This window comes from Heloderma suspectum, chromosome 4, assembly GCF_057233095.1.
Source record: "Heloderma suspectum isolate Gila_16-S chromosome 4, 16-S_ref, whole genome shotgun sequence".
In the NCBI taxonomy this organism is placed as follows: domain Eukaryota; kingdom Metazoa; phylum Chordata; class Lepidosauria; order Squamata; family Helodermatidae; genus Heloderma; species Heloderma suspectum.
This window is the reverse complement of record NC_139461.1, coordinates 253,231,679-253,253,747: the sequence shown is the minus strand read 5'-3', so window position 1 is coordinate 253,253,747 and position 22,069 is coordinate 253,231,679. Positions and strand designations below refer to the sequence as shown.

The 22,069-nt window shown below is 41.8% G+C and overlaps 1 protein-coding gene across 1 annotated transcript in view; it reads right to left on the bottom strand.

The window, feature by feature from the left end:
* The window catches only part of LOC146348532 (complement decay-accelerating factor-like), a 79,146-nt gene that overhangs the window by 41,077 nt on the left and 16,000 nt on the right, over positions 1–22,069 (bottom strand). The window contains exons 5-10 of the mRNA XM_084851673.1: positions 20,372–20,457; positions 18,970–19,066; positions 18,477–18,562; positions 13,823–13,852; positions 11,001–11,150; positions 9,971–10,021 (exon numbers count right to left, since the gene is read on the bottom strand). Of these exons, the coding sequence (XP_084707799.1) occupies positions 9,971–10,021; positions 11,001–11,150; positions 13,823–13,852; positions 18,477–18,562; positions 18,970–19,066; positions 20,372–20,457 (500 nt within the window). The remainder of the gene's footprint in view (positions 1–9,970; positions 10,022–11,000; positions 11,151–13,822; positions 13,853–18,476; positions 18,563–18,969; positions 19,067–20,371; positions 20,458–22,069) is intronic.

Sequence of the window (22,069 nt, the reverse complement as noted above, 5' to 3'; positions counted from 1 at the left end):
GTTTTTGGGAAACCTTAACTGGTTTCTAAATATGTCCAGGGTGATGGGTCAGATTGTAAGTAAGCTTGTAGTAAGTTTTAAACATAAAAACAAGTGTTCTGAAGAAAAAAAAAAAGGGAGCTGCGAGTAAAGCTAACATAAAACTCTCTAACTAAAGGGGGGAGGGTCCTTGTGATTCTGACTCCCCAGGCTTCTGTGGACTCATTTGCTTAATCTTCTACATCTCCAAGTTACCTTACTGGGTGAGAGTACTTTTTCGGAAAAGCCTACCAAGGTTTTAAGTGTGGCTAGGGGTGAAGCTTATAGTATGTTTTAAATATGAAAAACAAGTGCTCTGCAGAAAACAAACAAAAACAAAAAGGTTGCTGCTAGACAGCTTAATATAAAATGCCTTTTTGCCTGGGAAACCTCTTTTTCTGTCTCAATAAGGCTTGAGTCCTAGTAGCTCTGTGGGAACTGCAATTACAACTTTTGTGGCAGTACATCTATATAGATGTAAAGTTCCTTTCTTTCTTAAAGTTTTATTGAACTGCTTATTGTGGATGGTCTATGTTGTCTGATCAGGCTGCTTACAGCCTGCACTTTGATAGCCTCCTCAAATTCTCCAGGAATTCTGTAAAAATGTCTACAGGTACGTTCTCTGCCACTGCTGCATCTTTTCTTCTTACATTCGCAGGAGCTATAGCAGGCTCTCCCTTTCTAGTTCTTTTTAAAAAGTATGTAGGCATTACTCGGTTTACAGCCTTTCTGGGGTTCAATATTCAAGGGTGCTTGGCTTCTCCATGATCTCTCTGCAGGAAACCTGTCTGGGCAAGCTAAATGGCTGCACCTCTTCTGACTGGCTGATGGGTTAAGATGTTTCTGGGCCTCAAACTGTCCCTATTGGCCTTTTGGGGGTGGGGATGTGAGTGTGACCATATACGGTTCCAGGGCCCCTACTGGGGCCGATCCAGGATTCCTGTGCATGTCATGGGGCTAAACCCTCTTTCTTTTGGTTCGTTGTGATGGGGCAAGTTCTTAGAGGGGTCACATGACCACTCTGGGCCAATCCGGGGAGGGTTTGCAAATGGCCCGTACGTGTTAGGGCTCTCAAACCTCTATTGGTCCACGGTGGCATGACAAGTTCATAGAGGGGTCACATGACCCCCATCAGGTGACCCTGATGGTCATATGACCTGACCGGCTGATCGCTCCTTCTGGGGCAGGATGTCCGAAGGTGGGACTTCCGGCTAGGGCGGGACATCTGGTTTCCAAATTGGCCAGGCCCCTGCCACTTTTGAAAGGGGCATGGTTTAGAATTTGATGCAGGGTACTTGACTTTCACTACTCACATTCTCCCTGACCAGTTCCCAGCTTAGATTGTCCACCTAGGCACCTGAACAATCTCTGTCTCATAATCAGGCCTGAAGCCAGCCTGTAATGGATCTAGGTAATCTGCTTCATCCTGAAGCCAAGAAGCCATCACACGCTCTAGGACCTAGCCCAAGGGTGGAACATTGGAGACTGGCTGGCAATGATCCAAGACAGGGTTTGTTTTCAAAACAACGGTTTTTTAAAACAAAACAAAACAACCTCTTTGAGACAAGCTGCTCTGTTAATTTGTTTAGTACTTATGGTTTTGAATATTTTTAAGTATTTTAACTGATTTATTATGATGTATTTTAATGGTTGATTTTATAAAGCACTTATGTTTTAGAGATGGTAAGTGATATATAAATTGAAATAACATAAATAAAAAATTATACATTCCATTGGCACAAATACGACTCATCTGATAGAGGACTGCTCCTCTGAGTTCACTGTGACTTCCCAGGTAAATTGTATTCAGTCAAAGAGAGGTTCAATCTTAATGAGAAAAGCCTGAGGTCATCCAGTGTGAAGCTGAATAGGAAAGTACTAGGGGCACTTCAAAAAACCTACACCAGAGATTAGGGATAGTGGCCTCCTCCTAATTGTCATCTTAAACACCTAAATTCTGAGTTATTATCCCCTGTGTGGCTTGACATTTTTTTATTACCTTTGGTTTGAGTTTCTGAGAAAAGGAAACTTTATGCATGGCTAGCAGAAAAGCCGCTGGACCTAACTGTCTGAAATTTGGCAGATTCAATCACCTCCATAGGGGCTGCCGGGTCTCCAACTTTCATATATTTATCATAAAAACTAAAAACGTAATGGTAGTCTCCATTTTCCAATGCAAGTCAATGGCAGAAATTTAAATCCGAATAATTCAGATGTCTGAATCTGAAGTGGGTCAGATCAGGTTCAAATTCGTCCAGAGTGGGTTGGGATCTATTTGGAAGGTCTGAACTGGCTTCCAAAGCGGGTTTGGGGGGTTCGTGCACAGCCCTAGAGGACATGTCTCATGGATACGTGGGTGCATGATTTGGGGCGGCCCAAAGCTTATTGTGTGGACCAACGCGGCTCAGTTCCTTGTTCTTTTCTACATGTTTGGCTATAATTGCATGGGTGTGCCATGCTGGACAATGGCCCAAAGAGAGTTTGGTGATATGACATTCATGACATTCATATGCATAAAGGGCTCTCTCTCTTGGGCATGTCAGTATATGACTTGGGGTAGCCCAAAGGTTTTGTGGGGTGCACAGAACTAGCTCATTATTTTCTACATGTTTTGGCTATAATTTGGGATACCCACTTGACAGTCCCTTGCAGGCAAATAAAGTTTTGCTCCAGATATAATTTAATGGCATTGTTTAGGGAACACTCTCCTAGATATATTGTATGATTTGGGGTGTCCCAGACTTTAATTTGGGGTGCACACGACCAGTTCCTTATTATTTTCTGCAGTTTGGTGCTATTATTGGGATGGGGTGCCATGCTGGACCATGTTTTGCACCCAAGGGATGATTTTGACTGGATGTGATTTAATTCCACCTGATATCCCGGATGTGTGGGTGCATGCTTTGGGGTGGACAAAGGCTTTTCATGGGGTGCCCAGCTCCAGTGCTCCTTATCCTTTCCTACATATGTTGGCTATAAATGACATGGGTGCATCCACTTGACAGTCCCTTGTGTCCAAATGAAGTTTTGGGATAGGCATGATTCAGTGCCATCTGAGAGAAGACAATCTCCTAGACATTCCTAGTTAGACCTACAGACAGATGCTCACACAGAGAGGAAACATGGTGCAAAGGCACTGACAAGGAGAGTTATGCCCCCTGCAAGGGTGGCTGGCTGTTGACATTTGGAGAATGGAAATGAGAAATTCATCCTTTTTTCTATCCTTTAAAAAAAAAAAAGCGGGGGGGGGGGAAGAGAAGAGCTTCTCAGTTTCCTCCCTGCCACTGAAAAACGCAAATTGCTTCCTCATCCTTGTTCCAGATAAGACTTTTATCCTGCAACCTCCCTGCCTTACTAATGGGATTCTATGAGGGACCCAGAGGTGTCATCTTCCACTTGTAACCACTGTTTCTTCTGACCTTTTTCTTCCCACAAAAGTGTGCTTTCAGACAAGAATTTTATCATGCAATTGCCCTGCCTCATTTACAGAATTTTGCAAATACTTCAGTAATAAAAAAGGGGAAAATATGTTCCCCTTTTAACATCTCAGAAAATTTGCAAAATGTGTAGAACAGGCATTGCCACTCTAACACAGGAGGCCTCTGCTATTTGTGGTGGTTTTGTAAAAGAGCTTCCAAATTCTGGAAAATGGTATTTCATCTTAATGAAATATTTGTCAAAAACATTGGCAAAAAGTTATCCATTTTTTAAATAAGCTATCAATTTTTTGAGGGTTCAAGAACAGTGATTCATAATACATCAGATGTCCTTCCAGGCCTGGTGTCTCATATAGATGATGAGATGATATGTTCATTGTCTTGTGTGATACAGTTTATTTCCTATGTTTATTTCTTCTTTTCTATATGCTGTTGCAGTTTCTGTAAATTATATTTTTGCTTGTAAGCTTGTATTTTGAATTAAAAAAATATTTGTTGGAAAAAAGAAATAATGTATTTTTAGTTAGCATCATTGACCATCTCCTTCTCTTGTCAGCCAGTAGTAAGGCCTTTTTAAATAATTTTTTATTGTGAGTTTCAAAAGAAAGAAAAAAAGAACAGGTTTAAAAAAAAAAAATCACCAATATAGCTACATGCTGTACAGCTCTCAGTTTCAATTATTACATTATAAAAAAATAGAAAAAACAGATTATATATAAATATCAATAAAAGCAGAACAAATATCCATATATAGGCACATTTGCAAATGCACCGGTATACCACTCCTTCAAACGTTGCAAGCGTTGTTAGGTCTTGAATCCATTATATTATAGGTGGTGAGCATTTATCTTTCCAGTGTTGTAGAATCAGTCTTTTGGTGATCAAAAACATGTGAAAAATCAAAAAATTTACACTGATCATGTGTTACATTCCACCAAGCAGATAAATACTTTAGAAGAACATGTACATTAGTAAATATTAAAGAGTGTTCCAACATGAAATTTATCCGTATGGCAACTTCCTCCCAAAAGGAGGCAACTATCGGGCATTTCCAAAACATATGATTAAAAGAAGCATTAGCTGTATTACACCTTCAACAATTAGCCAGGTTAGACAAACTTTTATTAAAGAGACTTTGTGGCATCCAATCTACCTGAAACAAGAGTTTTTGCTGGATAAGATGTAACCGAAGATCCATAGACATGTCAGATACAGATGCCAAAGCAGCGATCCATTGGTTTGGCAAAATAGGACAATCCAATTCCCTGTTCCATTCCTGCTTACAACCCCGTGTATGATATGTATAATGTATTTATAAACATGAATCGTGGGTCGACATACCTGATCAGATTCAGGTAGTGTTTCCAAAAGCAAAGGGGACTGGTAGGGATGTACAAAAGTCACTTACCTTTTCGAAGGATGACATTCATGGGGGGGGAGGCGCTCTGTCCCTCCCCCCGAAATTCTCTCCGGCCGGCTCTGCTCCGTGGAGATTCTGCAGAGCTGCTGGCCGGGGCCACCCACAGGGCAGCTTGCAGGGATGCAAATGGCGGCGGCCATAGCCGCCGCCATTTGTGTCCCTGTATTTTGCCGTGATAGGCTACGTAAGTATTTACGTAGCCTATCACGGCGGGGGAAAAAAAAAAGCGAACGCAAATGGCGGCGGCTATGACGGCCGCAATTTGCGTTCCTTTTTTTTTTTTTTGACGTGATAGGTTACGTAAATATTTACGTAGCCTATTACGGCAAAAAAAAAAAAAAGGGAACGCAAATGACAGCCACTACACCATTTCCATTCCCCCTTTTTTTTCCGTAATAGCCCACATAAATATTTACGTAGGTTATCACGGCCAAAAAAAAAAGGGAACGCAAATAGCGGCCGCCGTAGCCGCTGTCATTTGTGTTCCCTTTTTTTCACCGTGATAGGCTACATAAATACTTACACAGCCTATCATGGCTTCTGCAAGGACGCAAATGGCGTCCCTGCATTAGACGTGATAGGCTGCGTAAGTATTTACGTAGCCTATCACGGCTATAGTGAAGAAGCGAATGGCGGCCACGGCCACCATTCACTAGTCAGCGCGAACGGCAGCAGGTAGGTGTCCCGTTTCACGTGCCTTTTGCGGGGTGGGGGGGCTTCGTTCCGCCACAGATTTCGGGGGGCCGAATGCACTGGAATTCGGCCTCACCGAGATCCGTGGCGGAATTCTCTGACATCCCTAGGACTGCGAGGCTGTAAATGCAGGGGGACCGCATCTAGATTCTAACAAATTTTGCAACTGCAAATATTGCCATTCAGCTATAGCAGGCAAATCAAATTTATCCCACAAAGCCAAAAATGGCAAAAACTCATAATCAGCACCCAATAATTAATCCAAGGTAAAAATCATTTTATCCATCCAGGTCTGCCACAAAAACATTTTCTTCTCAAGTTTTAAATTGGGATTTCCCCATAGTCAATTTGGCATGCAAAAATGGATCAAACTGTAATTGGCGTAAAATACACCACACATCTCTGATTGCCAAAATTGTGGGAGGAGTCCTGCCCATCCTAATATGCTGAGAACCTAATGTAAAATGTCCATCCATTTGTAGAAAGGCTCCAGACAGGAAGATTCCAAAATTGACCAAGGTGGAAAATCAAATCTAAGTGGAAAAAACCAAAATTTTAGGTACAGGTCAGCAGATAAGCTGAATGATATGCAGGAAGTTCCGAAAAGCCAAACCCACCTTCTTCAACTGGGAGTTGCATTCTTTTCAAATATATTTTTGGTGGAAGAGACCCCCCCATTTGCAAAACAAAGCATTAACCTTTGGGGGTATTTGCCAGGTATAAGTAAAGGAATCCCATATAAAATATAAACAATTTCAGGTATAGTATTCATCTTAAGTACAGTAAGCCTACCCCACAAACTCAACTTAAAGATGCCCATCTATCTATATCTCATGAAATATCATTAATCAGCTTACTTAAGTTTAGCTTGATCATTTGAGATACGTATATCTCTAGGGATAAGTATTCCCAAATAGATAATAAAATCTGGGAAGCATCAAAATGGCCATTTAGCTGATATACCAGAATATACCCTATCTCCAGTCAGCATCATTTCTCACTTTGACCAATTAACTGAATAGCCAGGCAAATCACCAAAAGAATTAATAAGTTTCATCAAAGCTGGAACTGACAACTGGAGTTTCAAAATAAACAACAAAAGACCATCAGCATAGAAGATAATTTTAAATTCTAAACCAGCATGCACAAAACCAAAAACACTACTATTCTGTCTAATAGCACACATCAGGGGTTCCAAACATAAACTGACTATCAATGGAGAAAGTGGACATCCTTGTCTGGTGCCCCGCCCAAGTAGAAAAAAAGCCGAAAGTAAACCATTGGTCATAAATCTAGCTCTCAGGGCTGAGAATAGAATTTTAACCAATTGCAAAAATTCTATAGGAAAACCAAAATTAGTTAATGTTGTAAAAATAAATTTCCAATGAATTTTGTCAAAGGACTTTTCTGAATCCAGAGAAACGAGGGCCACCGGGTTGGTTCTTTCAGAATTTAAGGTGACTGGATCTAAGATTATCAGCCCCCTGTCTGTTTTTAATAAATCCCACTTGGTCTGGCTGAACTAATGTTGCAATAACTTGTTGCAATCTATTGGCCAAAATTGCTGTTAATATTTTACTATCTACCCTGATTAACGGTATAGGTCGATAGTTAGCACAGTAGGTATGATGCTTGCCAGGCTACTGTGTATGAATCACAGTAATGTAAGCATCATTTAACGATGAAGAAAGGGAGCCCAATTCAAAAATACAATTATAAAGGTGGTACAGCTTTGGTGCTAAAAGGCTGGAAAATGTTTTATACCACTCAATTGGAAATCCATCCAGACCAGGTGATTTCCCAGTATTCATATTCACAATTGCTTTCATGATTTCCTCCAAATGCAAAGGGGCCTAAAGAAGCTGTCGTTGTGAGGAATCTAAGTATGGAAGGTTAACATGAGAAAAAAAGCATCCATATCCTGCTCCAATTGTGTCACTCTCATCTTTGATAGCTGAAATAATGTTTTGGTGTTTCTGCTGTTTAAGGTGATGCGCAAGGATTTTACTGGGACGTTCACCATTTTCCCAATAAGCCTGTCATAAACAGGTCAGAGAAAATACTGCCTGCTGTGAAAGAATATTGTTCAACACATGCTTAGCATCCTGGAACTCCTGAAAAAGTTGTACAGTAGGGGAAACAGCAAACTGAGTTATAAGAGATTTCACCTTCTTATTTAAAGACATCTGTTGTTGTTGTTTTTAAAAGACATAGGCAATAATTCAGCCCTGTAGAAAAGCTTTGCTGGCCTCCCATTCAATGGCACAGGTAGCAGGACATGTCGATGATATGTATAACAAGGTCCAGATTTTTTTCAGTGATATCCAGATGGTCTTCCAGGGACTTCACTGTTTAGAAAAGGAAACAGCATTTGGTAAGTAAGAAGGACAACCTGATATGCTTCTCTAGGTTACACCCATACACATTAGGGAAGATAGCTTGTCGTATTTATTATTCCTTGACCTCTTGTAAGATCATGAATGCCCTATCCCTGCTTAAATCAGTTGGGTTGGGGACCATTTTGGGGTAAAGGGTTGTTGGTGGGGTGTTCTCGGAAGAACCTGCGTATGTACATAAATGAAGGCTCCAGTATGCAAGAAAACCAACTATGCATTTTGTCGGGGTGGGGCAAAAACACCCTCAAAGAGCTAATTTATTTTTGGGAGTGGAGAGTCTTACGTTTTAAATGTAAGGTGGCCAAGATTTTCTTTTCTTTCCCCCTCCTTCAATTTTTAAAAAAATCCTTGCCACCACTGCCTGCAGCAGCTTGGCGGGATTCTGGAACAAAATGCCCCATGGGAATGATAATCCTGATATGAAAGGCAGATTCACACAAACAGGTTACTCTCATGCTTCTAACATTGGAATCACCTTTGTAAAATTACAATGCTTTTGCAAGTGCGTATATTTATTTTATGTAACATATTTTGCTCCTGGGAGATGTGGGGAGGTGCAGTCCTTATGAATGGCACTGAAGCCCCCCATTCCACCCCCAAAAAATCCCTTTCAGTCTTCTGTGTGCTTCCGAAGATCTCATCAGCCACTGTGTGCACACTTAAAAACGTGTTCACACAGCCTAAACCCTAGAAACCTGATAGCTCTAAAGAAGTATTTCCCAAAATAATTGGGATACATTTGCATCTGGTATCAAGGCAACAACAGCCAAGGCTCACATTCAGAATAGTGCCACATACAGAGCACGTTTTGATCGTTTGTGTTACCAAATTAGAAAAATGGTTCCTTTTAGAATTTACATTTGGCCCATAAATAAGAATACAGGTGTGTATGTATGTGTGTAAATTCACTTAACTACATTGGTGGTGGTGGGTAGAGCAAGCTAAAGAGCATTGAAGGATAGGTAGCCTGTATATTAAATTATATTAACTGGCCATATCTAAAGCCCCATGCGCCCAAGACAGCTTTAGACTCTTAGTTTTGAAACTGTGCCCTATGTCACACACCTTTCAAAAGTAAAGGCAGTATCATATGCCGTTTGCGATATGGCATGTTGGCCTGCTGTTCAAAGGTAAAACAGTAAGATATTCCACAATATACCCAGGCCCGCATGCACACCTTTCTCTATCCCTGTCTGCATGTTAGTTGGAACAGAAGGAAAGGCAGAATGCCTATGAAACACCATTGTGTATATTCCAAAGTAAATATCTTTTTATCCCAAAGCCTGATTCTTTCATTTCATTTTATTTATTATATTTCTATACCACCCCATAGCTGAAGCTCTCTGGGCGTGATTTTAATTTAATTTAAATTAATTTAATTTTTTTAAACCCCCCCCCCATTAAAATACATTTTATAAAGTATAAAACCATTTATGTAATGACATAGAACAAACAGCACGCACAACAACAACATATATCTAAAAGAATTTAAATCAGCCAGAGACAAAGAGACTCATTATATGCTGCCAAATGCCTGAGGGAAGAGGGTGGTTTTAACCTGACATCAAAAAGACAACAATGTTGGCACCAGGCCAGTTTCATCAGGGAGATTATTCCATAAATGGGGGGAGGGGCACCACTGAGCAGGCCCTCTCCCTTGTTGCCACCTTCCAAGGCTCCCTCATGGGAGGCTCCTGGAGGAGAACCTTAGATAGTGTATAGGTTGGTTCATGCCAAGAGAGGCATTCCACCAGGCACTATGGTCCTGAGCCGTGTAAGGCTTTATAGGTCAAAACCAGCACTTTGAATTGGGTTCAGAACACATAGGCAGCCAGTGCAAGTGGGCCAGAATCAGACATATATGTTGGGACCTTCTGGTGCAGTTTCTGAACTGTCTTCAAAGGCAGCCCCACATAAAGCACACGCTGTAATCTAACTTGGAGTTACCAGAACACAGACAACTGAAGCCAGGCTTCCAAGTCCAGTGCAATATTGCTGTAACTCACCTATAGTCTCATTTTTAAAATCTCCTCCATTAACAGTGGGGCTGAAAATACCTGCTCGAGAAGAGAATGGAAAATGGAATGACTGGATATAGTGTTTAGCTTTATAGAGAGATATGATATTCAGCATTAAAGTTCAGCACAACTTGGCACCCTTGGCACATGTCGGAACAGCAGGATGCCATGAATTGACAGCTTTCCACAGATATGCATATTACAGTGTAATCTGTGAGTATTCCCAGCCAATTGGGTATATTTATCTATCCCTTATCCAAAACCATGGGATTATGTTTTCATAGAGTCTTGAAAAGTGTGGTGATGACATGTAACCGTCCTGTGAAGAGATTATTGCACTTAGTACCTATGACTAGTAAAATATGGCTGGATTAATTTAGGGACACACAATAGTGATCACTAAGTTTTGTGAATCTATCTACATGTGGCATATAGAAATAGCAAATCATGTGTGTAATGCTACAGAGACATTGGACAGTTCTGAACAAAGAGATAGAAAACAAGCAAGAAAAGGTATGCAGGAAAAAAATTCAGAGCAATCCCATTTTAAATCTGTCTAGAAGGTTTTAACTGCAAATTGTTGGCTTAGACAGCAACACTGTAGACAGCTCTTGAAGAACATTAGTGACTTCAGACAGGACTTTTCAATAAATCCATTTCACTACTGTGTCCGAAAGTCAGAGTCACAAACCACAATTACCCTTGAATGCCTCTGACATCTCAGGTTGAGGCACAATGTTTCATAGCTTTTTAAATATGGATTTTAGAAATTCCAGTGCCAGAATATTCACTAGACAATGCCAAGCTGGTGTTAGAATGGACAGGTAACGTAAACAGAGACAAATCATTTGTCACTCCAGAAAGCCAGTCCTGGGAACTTCATAAAATGCAGATTAGCCATTCTAGACAAAGCACATTCATATGGACAGTGTAGGCTGTATAGAAGGCACAGGGAAGCTCAGAAGAGCCACAAAGAGGCTACAAGGAATCAGAGACAGCATGCCATGGGCTGACTCACCCCCTTTTAAGGCGATTTGCATTTCATAGCTACAATAATTGCAGCAGCAATCACGATTGCAACAGCAACCACAGCTCCTTGAAGGGAAAAAGTAAAAGAAATCCAGTGATATTCTGTAGTAACGCTGAAGAGGGTAAAAGAAGAGGTTTTCTGTTTTGGAACAGAAGAGTGTATCAGTACAGACTCCCAACAAGTTTCCAGAAACATTTGAGACAAACGCCCAAGCAGGCTGAAATCTTTTTGGAGACAAAATATAGAACACAATAAGATAACCATTAAAATTGATGCAGGGGGCATCCACTTGCCCAGTATAATCAACTCTAGTGTCAAGGACTGTGCCATCTATGTTTGACCACTTCCACTGGTTTCCAGTTTTTCTAGTATGTATCAGATCCATATTGCCTTCATAGTGGAAGCAGCAATCCTCTCATGCACAAGCAACTTAGAAATATGCAACTGATGAATAATAGGATCATAGAATCATAGGGCTGGAAGGGTCCTATGAGACCATCAAGTCCAACCCCCTGCTCAGTGCAGGAAACCTGATTCCCAAGTGGTGTCCCATCCAAGTACTAACCAGGGCTGACCCTGCTTAGCTTCTGAGATTAAGTGTCTTTTCTTTTAGGGCAACTTCTTATTTGTTCTGTCTGTTAAGCTGTATGAGACTTAAACAACCTTTCTGGCCCAAGCAATAGCTGTAATATAGCCAGATAGTTATCCAGAAATTTTCAAGAAGCATTACAGCCACTCAACTCGGATATATTTTTATATTGGGCATAGTAAATCTGCAGACAGACATATTTTGAGCAGCAAGCCCGCCGTAGATCTGCAGTCATCCCTTTTTAGTCAGAAGTGCAATCTTCCTCAGAGAATAGTCTAGGAACACAAACAGTTCTTTCTGTTCCCAGCAGTACAGATGAACCAGTCATAGTGACATTCATGAAATCAATCCTCACCCAAAGCAATGTTTCAAGTTTGAACATCCCCTCCCTTGGGTTGGGCTTTTTACGGAAGAAACATAAGAATGTAAGAAGAGCCATGCTGGATCAGACCAAGGGTCCATCTAGTCCAGCATTCTGTTCACAGAGTGGACAACCAGCTGTCAACTGGGAACCCACAAGCAGGACACAAGTCCAACAGCACTCTCCCACCCATGTTCCCCAGCAACTGGTGTACATAAGCATACTGCCTCTGATACTGGACGTAGCACATAGCCAACAGGACTAGTAGCCATTGATGACTTTCTCCTCCAGAAAATTATCTAACCCCCTTTTAAGGCCATCCAAATTGGTGGCCATCACTACATCTTGTGGTAGAAAATTCCATTACTTAACTATGTGCTGTGTGGAGAAGTACTTCCTTTTATCTCTCCTGAATCTCTCACCAGACAGCTTCATAGGATGACCCCGGGTTCTAGTGTTATGAGAGAGGGAGAAAAATGTCTCCCTATCCATATTCTCCACACCATGCATAATTTTGTAGACCTCTATCATGTCTCCCCTTACCCTCCTTTTTTCCAAGCTAAACAATCCCAGCTGTTGTAACCTTCCCTCATAGGGGAGATGCTCCAGCCTCTTCATCATTTTAGTTGCCCTTTTCTGCACTTTTCCCAACTCTATAATACCTTTTTTTAGGTGTGGTAATCAGAACTGTACACAGTATTCTAAGTGTGGCCGCACCATAGATTTGTATAAAGGCAGCATGATACTGGCAGTTTTATTCTCAATTCCTTTTCTAATTATGCCTAACATGGAGTTTGCCTTTTTTTTTTTTTTTACAGTGGTTGTACACTGGTTTGACATTTTCATAGAGCTGTCCACCACAGCTCCAAGATCTCTTTCTTGGTTGGTCACCGCTACCTCAGATCTCATCAGGTTATACTTGAATTTTGGATTTTTGGCCCCAACATGCATCAGTCTACACTTGCTTACATTGAACAGCATTTGCCATTTGGTTGCCCATTCTCCCAGTTTAGAGAGATGCTTTTGGAATTCCTCACAATCCCTTTTTGTTTTAACCACTGTAAATATTTTGGTGTCATCAGCAAACTTGGCTGCTTCACTGCTCACTCCTAATTCCAGATCTTTTATGAACAAGTTGAAAAGCATTGGTCCCAATACATATCCCTGTGGGACCCCACTATTTACCTCCTTCCACTGGTCCCCTCCATGTGGGTGACCTCTTGGATCTGGTGATACCTTTCCTAACCTGTGGCAGGCATTTTAGATGATCTTCTATGATTGTGGTTCTGAGTAATCTCCAAGTATTTTGGAGGGATTTCACCCTGTTGACTCCCCCTTTCAACTTGCTTTTCACCAGTTCTGTCATTTTAGAGAAGTTTCCTCTTTTGAAGTCAAATGTGACTGTGTTAGACTTTCTGGGCAATTGTCCAGTTAATTATATATTAAATCTGATAGTGCTGTGGTCACTGTTTCCAGTTGGTTCAACGAAAATGCACAGGCAACAGAATTATCTTGTCGAGAGCAAGGGCAAAATCTCTACTGGATTTTGGAGCCAACCATGTTCAGCATTAGAACAGCAAAGGCAGGTAGGGGTTTATGTCTGAGTGCATAGAAGCAAAGCTTGCCTCACAGCAGAAAACACACACCCAGTTCTGGAGGTAGGTATCCCTGAGAGAACCCTTGCCAAAGAGACTCAAGGTTTCCTCCAAGTAGGAGTCTTCAGCAGTTAAACTACAAGGTGGAGAGAGAGACATAGAGAAAGAGCACAGACAATTAAGTGTTTCATGTTCATTTCCACCAGGCATCAAGATACAATAGCAACAGCTGTACACTGAAGCAACACACTCTGCAATTACCTACCAAGAGTAATTGCTGTAGTCTTGCCAGATCCTAAAATGGAAGAAGGGGAAAGAGGAAAAAGGAGTGAGTTACAATCTGAAGCTACAATGGGTGCCTGAGATATATAGTATTTCTCTAGCTAGAACCAAGAAATGGGGTCTTCACTATTAAAAAGAAATCACCATTTAGATGAGCTTCCAAATTCAAATCGAATTTATTAAAGAGATGGTTAGCCTTGGTCTAAAAGACAAGCAATTTTCTCTAGGGCAGCTTTCCTGGCATTTTCTTGATAATGGGAAGAACCCAACTGGCACAGCACAGTGGAATTGTATGAACTCAACATGCACAACTTGAGAAAGAGATGTTCAGCTATAGAGACCTTTCCTGGATGGCTAAGAAGACTGTCAACAACATGCCCCACTGCAGGTACTAATGAACTGAAGAATATAACATTGCTCCCTATTGTCTGCCCCCCCCACACACATGATCCCTGCTGCCCTCCCCTGCCCCCGCCATATACATTGGTTTCCTGTGTCCTCTCCACAGGATGCTCCCTGCTGTCCCTCCCACTGGCTACAAACCCCACTAGTTCTCCACTGTCCCTCCTCCCAAAAAACTTCCCACTACCTAGTTCCCAAACTTACAAGGTAGCAGTGGGGGCCCTGGTATGAAAATGGCTTTTGGGGTTGAATGAACCAGAAAGCAAAACCCAGCCACCAGTGACCCCACCGACATCCTTTCCTGTGCATGCTCCTGGGCCCCATGTGCGGGGGAAGCATTTTGACCTGCTGGAAACCAGAACTTTGCTTTCCAGCGTCTGACAGCATAAGGTAACCAATGAAGATCAGGGGCTTCACTAGGTACCAAGGGAGATGAACAGCACAGACATTTAAAGAGGAAATGTTCTCTTTACCCCCAAAAGAAAAGAAAAGGACACATTAGAACAAATACTCCCGCTGCTCCCTAACACTTTTCCAGAAGGTATCTTTCCACAGCTGTCTGTGCAATAGCCTCTGCACTGAGATTATACAATTTATGTGACCTTCCCTTAGCAGTGTCCTTGGACCTCTACTAGTCTGTTTGCTCTCATCTCTTCTTCTAATAGCAAACTCAGAGGGTTGAGTGCCATTAGGATTGTAGCCTGAAAGGGGCCCCTGAAGATCAAGAGGCAGGAAAAACAGAACTCTCAACACGGGGTGGAGGAAAGGGAAATGCTCTGTTTGGAAGGCATAACTGGCAGGAATTCTCAGCAGCAGCACTCCTCTTAGGAAGGAACATATGCAGATTACATACAGAACACGATGTTGCAGTGCGGTTCCAATACTCAAGGCTACTCCTGCACAACCATGTAGCCTTTCCGTAGCCACCCTCTTCCCAATACTCTCCTAATACAGGGTGCTGAAACTCTTTCAGCCCAAGGGCCAAATCCCACTGTGGAGAAGTTCTCAGGGCTGCATTTCAGTAGTCGGCGGGGCCAAAATGCCAAAATTTACAGCATATTGCAGATTATCTCTTACTGTCGGTAACTAAGTCTTAGGAGAGGCATTTCAAGCTTTTAGAATGGTTTCACGGAAACTGTGAAAACACTGGAAAACCACCAAATGATAAGCAGTTAGAGGAAAAGCGACATGGACATTTGGACAACCCAGGAGGGCCTGTTTCAGAGCCCAGGAGGGATGGCTTAGGCCTTCAGGCCTGAAGTTCCCCACCCGTCCTAACATAATTAACCCTCTCTGCCAAGTCATTTGTGCGAGTCCTGATTGAGACAATTTCTCCAGCTCTTGTTTTATCTTAGAGCTTCCCCAAGCTTACCCTTGGTTCCCGCTCGTTACAGTGCATCCTTCTCCCTGGTGACTCACGCATGTGATTTAATCTTCAAACTCACTCAATTCTACAATAGTTAGAATTCATACCTATAAAGGTGTGTGCAGTTTGCATGTAAATTCACTCTGAAATACACTGATGGTGAGCGGAGAAGTTTAGAGTATTAAACTAGTCTCATTAAATAATCCCCAGTGACCAGGATCCAAAGACCCATACAACTAGTTCCATCTGTCCAAGGGAGCTTTAGACTTGTGTTTCTCAGACCGCTCCTCAGGTCACACGTTTTTCAAAAGTAAAGGAACGGTCATGCACAGTTTGCAGTTTGACACTGTTGCTCAAAAGAAAATAGACAATTTAAACAATCTTTGCATAACCGTAAAACAGACTATGGGTTCTGCAAGGGTTGCTTAACCCTCAAATAACCCCTGCTGCTCAGGTTCAGATGACATAACAAGCCACAGAATCCCTGACCAGAGGCTTGCATATTGATAATGGTGGATAGCATGCTCTGCAGCATTCTGAGGATTAATTTAACCGATGGTGGGCTGTCGTGTCTTCCGAACCAGGTTGTAATCTCAATGATTTTATGCCTCCAAGCTCATTAGGGGTCATTACAGTCTAAGAAAGAGCTTGTAATTGGGTTAGATGTGACCAAGTAGTCAGCAAATACCTGGACCAACAAAAAAACCTAGAAGCTTAAGGAGAAAGTGTTCTATTTACAAATGTATGCCTAATGGCCCATCAAAAGAAACACTCCTGCTTTTCCCTCACACTTTTCCAGAAGTGATCTTCTCACAGCTCTCTGTGCAACAGCCTCCCTGTTTGCATTCTATCTTCTTGTTATAAATTTCCTGTAAGGCTATTGTTGCATCCCTATGAGTCAGGTAAGTTCTTTCACAAAAGATTATTGCAGTCATGACAATATCAAGTTGCAAAAGACAAGTCTTTCCCCTTCCCTTTCCCTCTCCCCACTCCTCGGGGGGGGGGGGAAGGGTGAGGGGGGATAGGCAGGGAGGAGGTGGAGGTGGTCCATTAGGGCTGAAGCCCAACTATCTCTTGTGTAACCCCCCTTGCCCCCCCTTGGGAGTAGAGAGAGGGAAAGGGAGGGGAAGGAGTTGTCTTTTGCAATTTGACATTGTCATGAGAGCAAGGACTAAGCCATCTGCTTTTGTAATTGGTGCTGTCTCTTTAAATGAAAAGTGGGACAAGCCTGGGAGTCATTTACATAAAGTGAGATGTGTCTGGGACAGCGGGATTCAAAGTATGATTTTGTGGACTGAGCACTTCCTTCCTGAATGAAACTCCTGTGCAAAAGAATGCGTCATCATAAGGCTGCAATACCAACTCTGGCTAGTAGAGGGTGCTGCCAGGGGTGGTGCAAAATGGCAGATGCCCCAAATGGCTGCCATGCTTCAGAAATCCAAATCCAAATCTGAGCTTGCACACCCCTAATGATTACTTCAGCACAAAGTAGCTTTTACTCTGTATTCTACTGCATATACCTCAGGATGGGGTATGCGAGAAAATAAAATAAACATCGTATCTATACAGGATGGTTGCTACTTAGTGAGTTCCCTTCCTGTATTGCAGAAAGAGAAACAATTATTTTAGTATGTCTACTACACTGAGCATAAAAGCCCCAGTCCAGCTAAAGATAGAGGGTGAGACCCTTAAAAGTGACCTAAACATAATTTTAAATAAGCAAAAATAGTAATGACCAAGTCCAAGGGCAGGATCCAATGCTGCCTGAGCCTGAGTGCTATCATGATCCACTGATAGCGCAACAGGAGGCTAGCAATTCATACGGCAACTGGAGAGAGCAGAAGCACTTGTTTCTGGAATAGGGCAGACCACAGAAGGGAGCTCAGCTGACCTGTCCCATCCCAGAAACAAGCATTTCCAGGGTTGCTTGCAGAAGCGATAGTTCCTGTTGCACTAGCGGTAGGTCCTGTGGGTGGAGGTGCAGCACTTGATACAGCCTCAGATGGAACAAATGATGCATAACTATATCTAATTTCTTTGCTTTCAGTGGGACTTAATAGTGGCTAACTTTAGCTGGATCAGGGCAATAAGCTCCTCCCAAAAGACTCAGTTTAAAGTAGCAGCACATTGAGGGTAAGTTGCCCGCTAGCACTACTCCTTCACCACCCCCACTGAATCGCTTGCAGTCCAACTGGAATCCATGGAGGCTGCACCACGGGACATTGCTTAGTGGACTACACAGTTTACTGATTCTAACAAGAATTTTGTTTTCCAGCAGTTATGTATAACAAAAACAATTTAACCTATTGCAGGTAAGATACTGAACATGAACTTCCATTACCTTTACACTGAAGTGCTGCTTCAGAGCGGCTTCAAGCCAGAGTAGACAATACTGGGCTTTATAAACTTATAGTCTAGTTCAGTATAAGCCAGCTTCATGTAGTTCTGGTAGGTAGCATCTTGACAATTTCCGTGTGTGTGTACGCATATACACACACACGCACGCACAGCCTATTCTGAGTATCACATTTTCAGCTGTCACAGTTACGTGGGGCAAAAACAAGCTAAATTTGACCTTTTGGGCACTCTGTAGTGCTATGGATACCATTTTTAAAAAAAATCGGTGGGTGGCAGGGGCCACATGTGTTGCCCACTCTTGCTCCACAGTCTAGAAAAAAATGCACAATGATTAAATACTAGAGTAGGGTGGACAAATCCAGGTACAGGCAACAACCATTATGACAGATATATTGAACTAGACCAAAAACCACACTGGGCTTTGTACATTGGTTGGGGACAGCGGTGGGTGTAGTTACACTGAAATGCACTGAAGGAAATGTAACAAGATTAAAGAAAAATATCATCTTACTTTGGCAATATGGAGGGTCTCTATCCCAACCAACCGTGTTGGCCCTCACCACACAACGAACAGACTTTACGCCTATTAATTGGTACCTAAAGAGAAAGTGAGGTCTTACATTTTAGTACCTGAGAATAGCGTGTGACAATAAGTGTGCAAATAGAGGATATTTCTCAGCCAGGAAGTTTATTTTATTTAACACTTTCAGGACCACTTATAGAAATATGAACTCATAAAACCAACAGTTCAGATAAAGTTAATACAACACAGGAGTAAGAGCATATCAGAACTCAGATGCAAACCAGTTCAAGCAATAATTAAAGAAGACTGGACTAGATAAAGAGGTGTCTGCCTGGTGCAAAACCCCCGCAGTGATGGCTCAGATTTTTAACATTAACTTTCAGTACATTAACAGTACATTAAGAATACATGTCTGTCAAACCCCATCCAGGATTTTTTTTTTTTAAAGCCAAGCTGTTATGACATGTCACATATAACTCACCCCTGTTCACAGGCAAAGGTTATTTCAGCACCAAGCTGGAGGTCACCTGTGGGTGTTATTCTGCCATTATCTATATTTGGAGGATGGCATTGCTGGCCTAAAGGAAAAATTTGAAACAGTATTACCACACACTGTTATGATTCTTAAAACAAAATGAACATGCTTACAGACACCTAGAAAATGTCTTTCAGGTCAGATGAGTGACTCGACAGCTCTAACGTAATTGGCCTGCAAGTGATTCAAGAATGACATATCTGAGAAACGGATAAACCCGATGTCAAAGGAAGGTATGCAATGCTGTGGTAGTTAAATCACCCTTGCTTGCATGCAGCTGCTCTTATCCCTCACTTCATCCTCCAGGGAATAGGAGAAGGACCTCTAATGCACTGCAGTTTTTAATGGTAGTTTTATCAGATTATCATCCGATACTTCTTCCAAGGAATTTAGGGCAGTATACATCTCCCCACATATTTGTTGTAGCTTTGTTGCAACGAAGTTGCAGCTTTAAGCTTAAGGAGTACCATACTTTAAGCATGCAACCATAATTGCTCTGAGTGAGGGATGGCCAAGGCATCACCAGCGAATGCTCATAACTAATACTAATAACTTTCATGATCCTGTCTAACCAAAAGGTACCAGATTTGCAATCTCAATTTAATATTCAGAAAATCCCAAAGTCAAAGAAAGCTAATATTTGTTATTTATAAAGTCCTCAACAGCTAGGTGCTGTACAATACCTACAGTATAATTGCAAGGTAGGAGAGAGGTGGACGTCAGGAGGCAGTGAGTTCCAGTCAAAAGAGTTAGCAAAAGAGTAAGAGAGTAATTTTATTGTTTTAAACTGTTTTATTATATGCTGTACATCGCCCAGAGTGGCTGGGTGACCAGCGAGATGGGCAATTAATAAATTTAATTTATAATAATATAAGTGCTTATATAAGTGCTTTGTGCTTATTTATTATAATAAATAAGCACAAAGGCATGAAAAAAGGAAGTAAGCTGAGCTTTAACCAGAAAGAAATATTGGCAGAGTTAACAAGAGAGTAACTAAAAAAACAGGAGAAAACGTATATGAGCAAAGAAAAGTAAAAACCTAAAAAAAGAGCTTTCAACATGAATCCTTTCCAGCAACATCTGGTGGGTTCTTTTGTTCCTACAGTCCTGTGGGAGCAGCAGCATGCCACTCCTCCTTGCACCACTGGTGTGGGAAAAGCTCAGGATGAGGCGGGAGAAGCCCATGCTCTGGTTGTTCCTCATGCCACCTTTAGCCCAGGTTCTGAAGTTTTGAAGCTGGCATGAGGAGCAGTTGCAGTTCCTTCTATTTGTTTGTCCTCACATGGTTCAAATCCCATACTAAAGTAGTGAGTATTGGGCCTGTGCAAAAGCACTGGGAGAAACTTACGTTGACATTCTGGTGGCTTTGGTTTCCACTCAACTTCTTTTTCATTCAGTACGCACTGGATAGAAGGTGATCCAATTAACTTGTACCTAAAAGAAGAACAAGATGCACCTTCTTATCCCATTCTTCTGTAGTTCCTTTAAGACCTCACAGTTCTGAAACACACACTTTTCTGTGATCAAGCAAAGACCAGCGTGAAGTGTTAGCTCAGATTAAGGGGGTTTTAAAAAAAATTAATGAGTTGAAAAATATTAAAACATTTCTTTTCTGGAAGATTAAAATGCTGATATGTAAGCGGTTGCATGCACAAACATTGAAACATTTACCCCAGTGAAGTTGTCCCTACATTGCAAACTAGCATTTGGGTAGTTACTCCCCGTAGCAGATCTTCAGCTGTAGCCAAGTGACATGGAATTGCTACTACCTAGATAAACTTAAAATACCCACAGTTAAACACAGCACTTATCCCTTTGAAATATATTAGAAAAAATGGCTGGAGTCAGAGGTTAGAAGGATTGCAGCACAACTATGTGGTAAATGTGTGCAGGATTACAGCCTTAGACAACTGCTGGGGCTCAGGCCAATTAAGAGGCCCATTGACCAAGAATGAATGGCACCTTGATTCTCACTTGATGACTGAGGCCTGGTCAGAAACAGGACATACTGTCTCTGACCTTGCCAAGCCCCACTGCTGGTGCATTCTAGAGTTTCCTCTGACAGAGCAAATGCTTCTGATACTTCTTCTTAGTCCATACAGCCTGTTCCCCTCTGCCAGTTCAGCCATAGCTTTGGACACTTATGAAACTCCATTGGGTAAAGTTGAGGGAAGGCAAAGGCTGGTGCCAGACCTGTCAAGGAGTGATATGTTAAGGCCACCACAGAGTAAATATTGTGATTACGAATTACAAGACATCCAGAACAGAGCTAAGCAGCCTTACGGCCATTAATTTAAGATGGTTAAGCACACAGCTCTGATTGCAATCCCTTTCCCTTTGGTGTATCTACACTGCCTGAATGCATTGCTCAAAAATAATAAAAACTCTATTTAAAAAGTGGTAGTAGACCATTACACTCCACAGAAAGTATGTAATATATTCAGTACTTGTTGGCAGGGGTGGGGTGGGCATATTAGCTTGCTGTCTTCCCAGCGGTTTCTTTGGGAAAGATTTGACAAGGAAGCTCAGAGAACCAGATTAAACCATCTGTATTTTCTGCATGTTTGCTCAAACCAGTTTACTGAGAAGAAATCTAGTTTTAGAAAGAAATGATTAGAAATAAATTTCCACCATAACATTTCTCCTCTGCAGAAGGATAACCACTAGGAAATTAATCACAAGACTTTCTTCACTCTTCTTCATTTACTTTTCCTCGTTCCCCGTTTCTACTGCAAGCAGGAAAAACAGAACTTTTAAAAACTATTGGGGCAACTTGAAAAATTCTTCCCAAGTCAATGATGCCCAGACCACATTCTTACATTTTGTACTGGGGTGCGGCGGGGGGGGGGGAGCTATACAATTTGAAACAATAAGGGTGCAATCTTATGCATGTTTAGACAGAATTGCTGGGAGTTGTAGGACATTTTCTGTCTAAACATGCATAAGACTGTGCACTAAAATAATGGGTTGGGTCCAGATCTAAGTTGCATTACCTGTGCTGGTGGAAGCAGACCTCCCTGCCCGCTCCTTCCCATGGCAGCCCCTC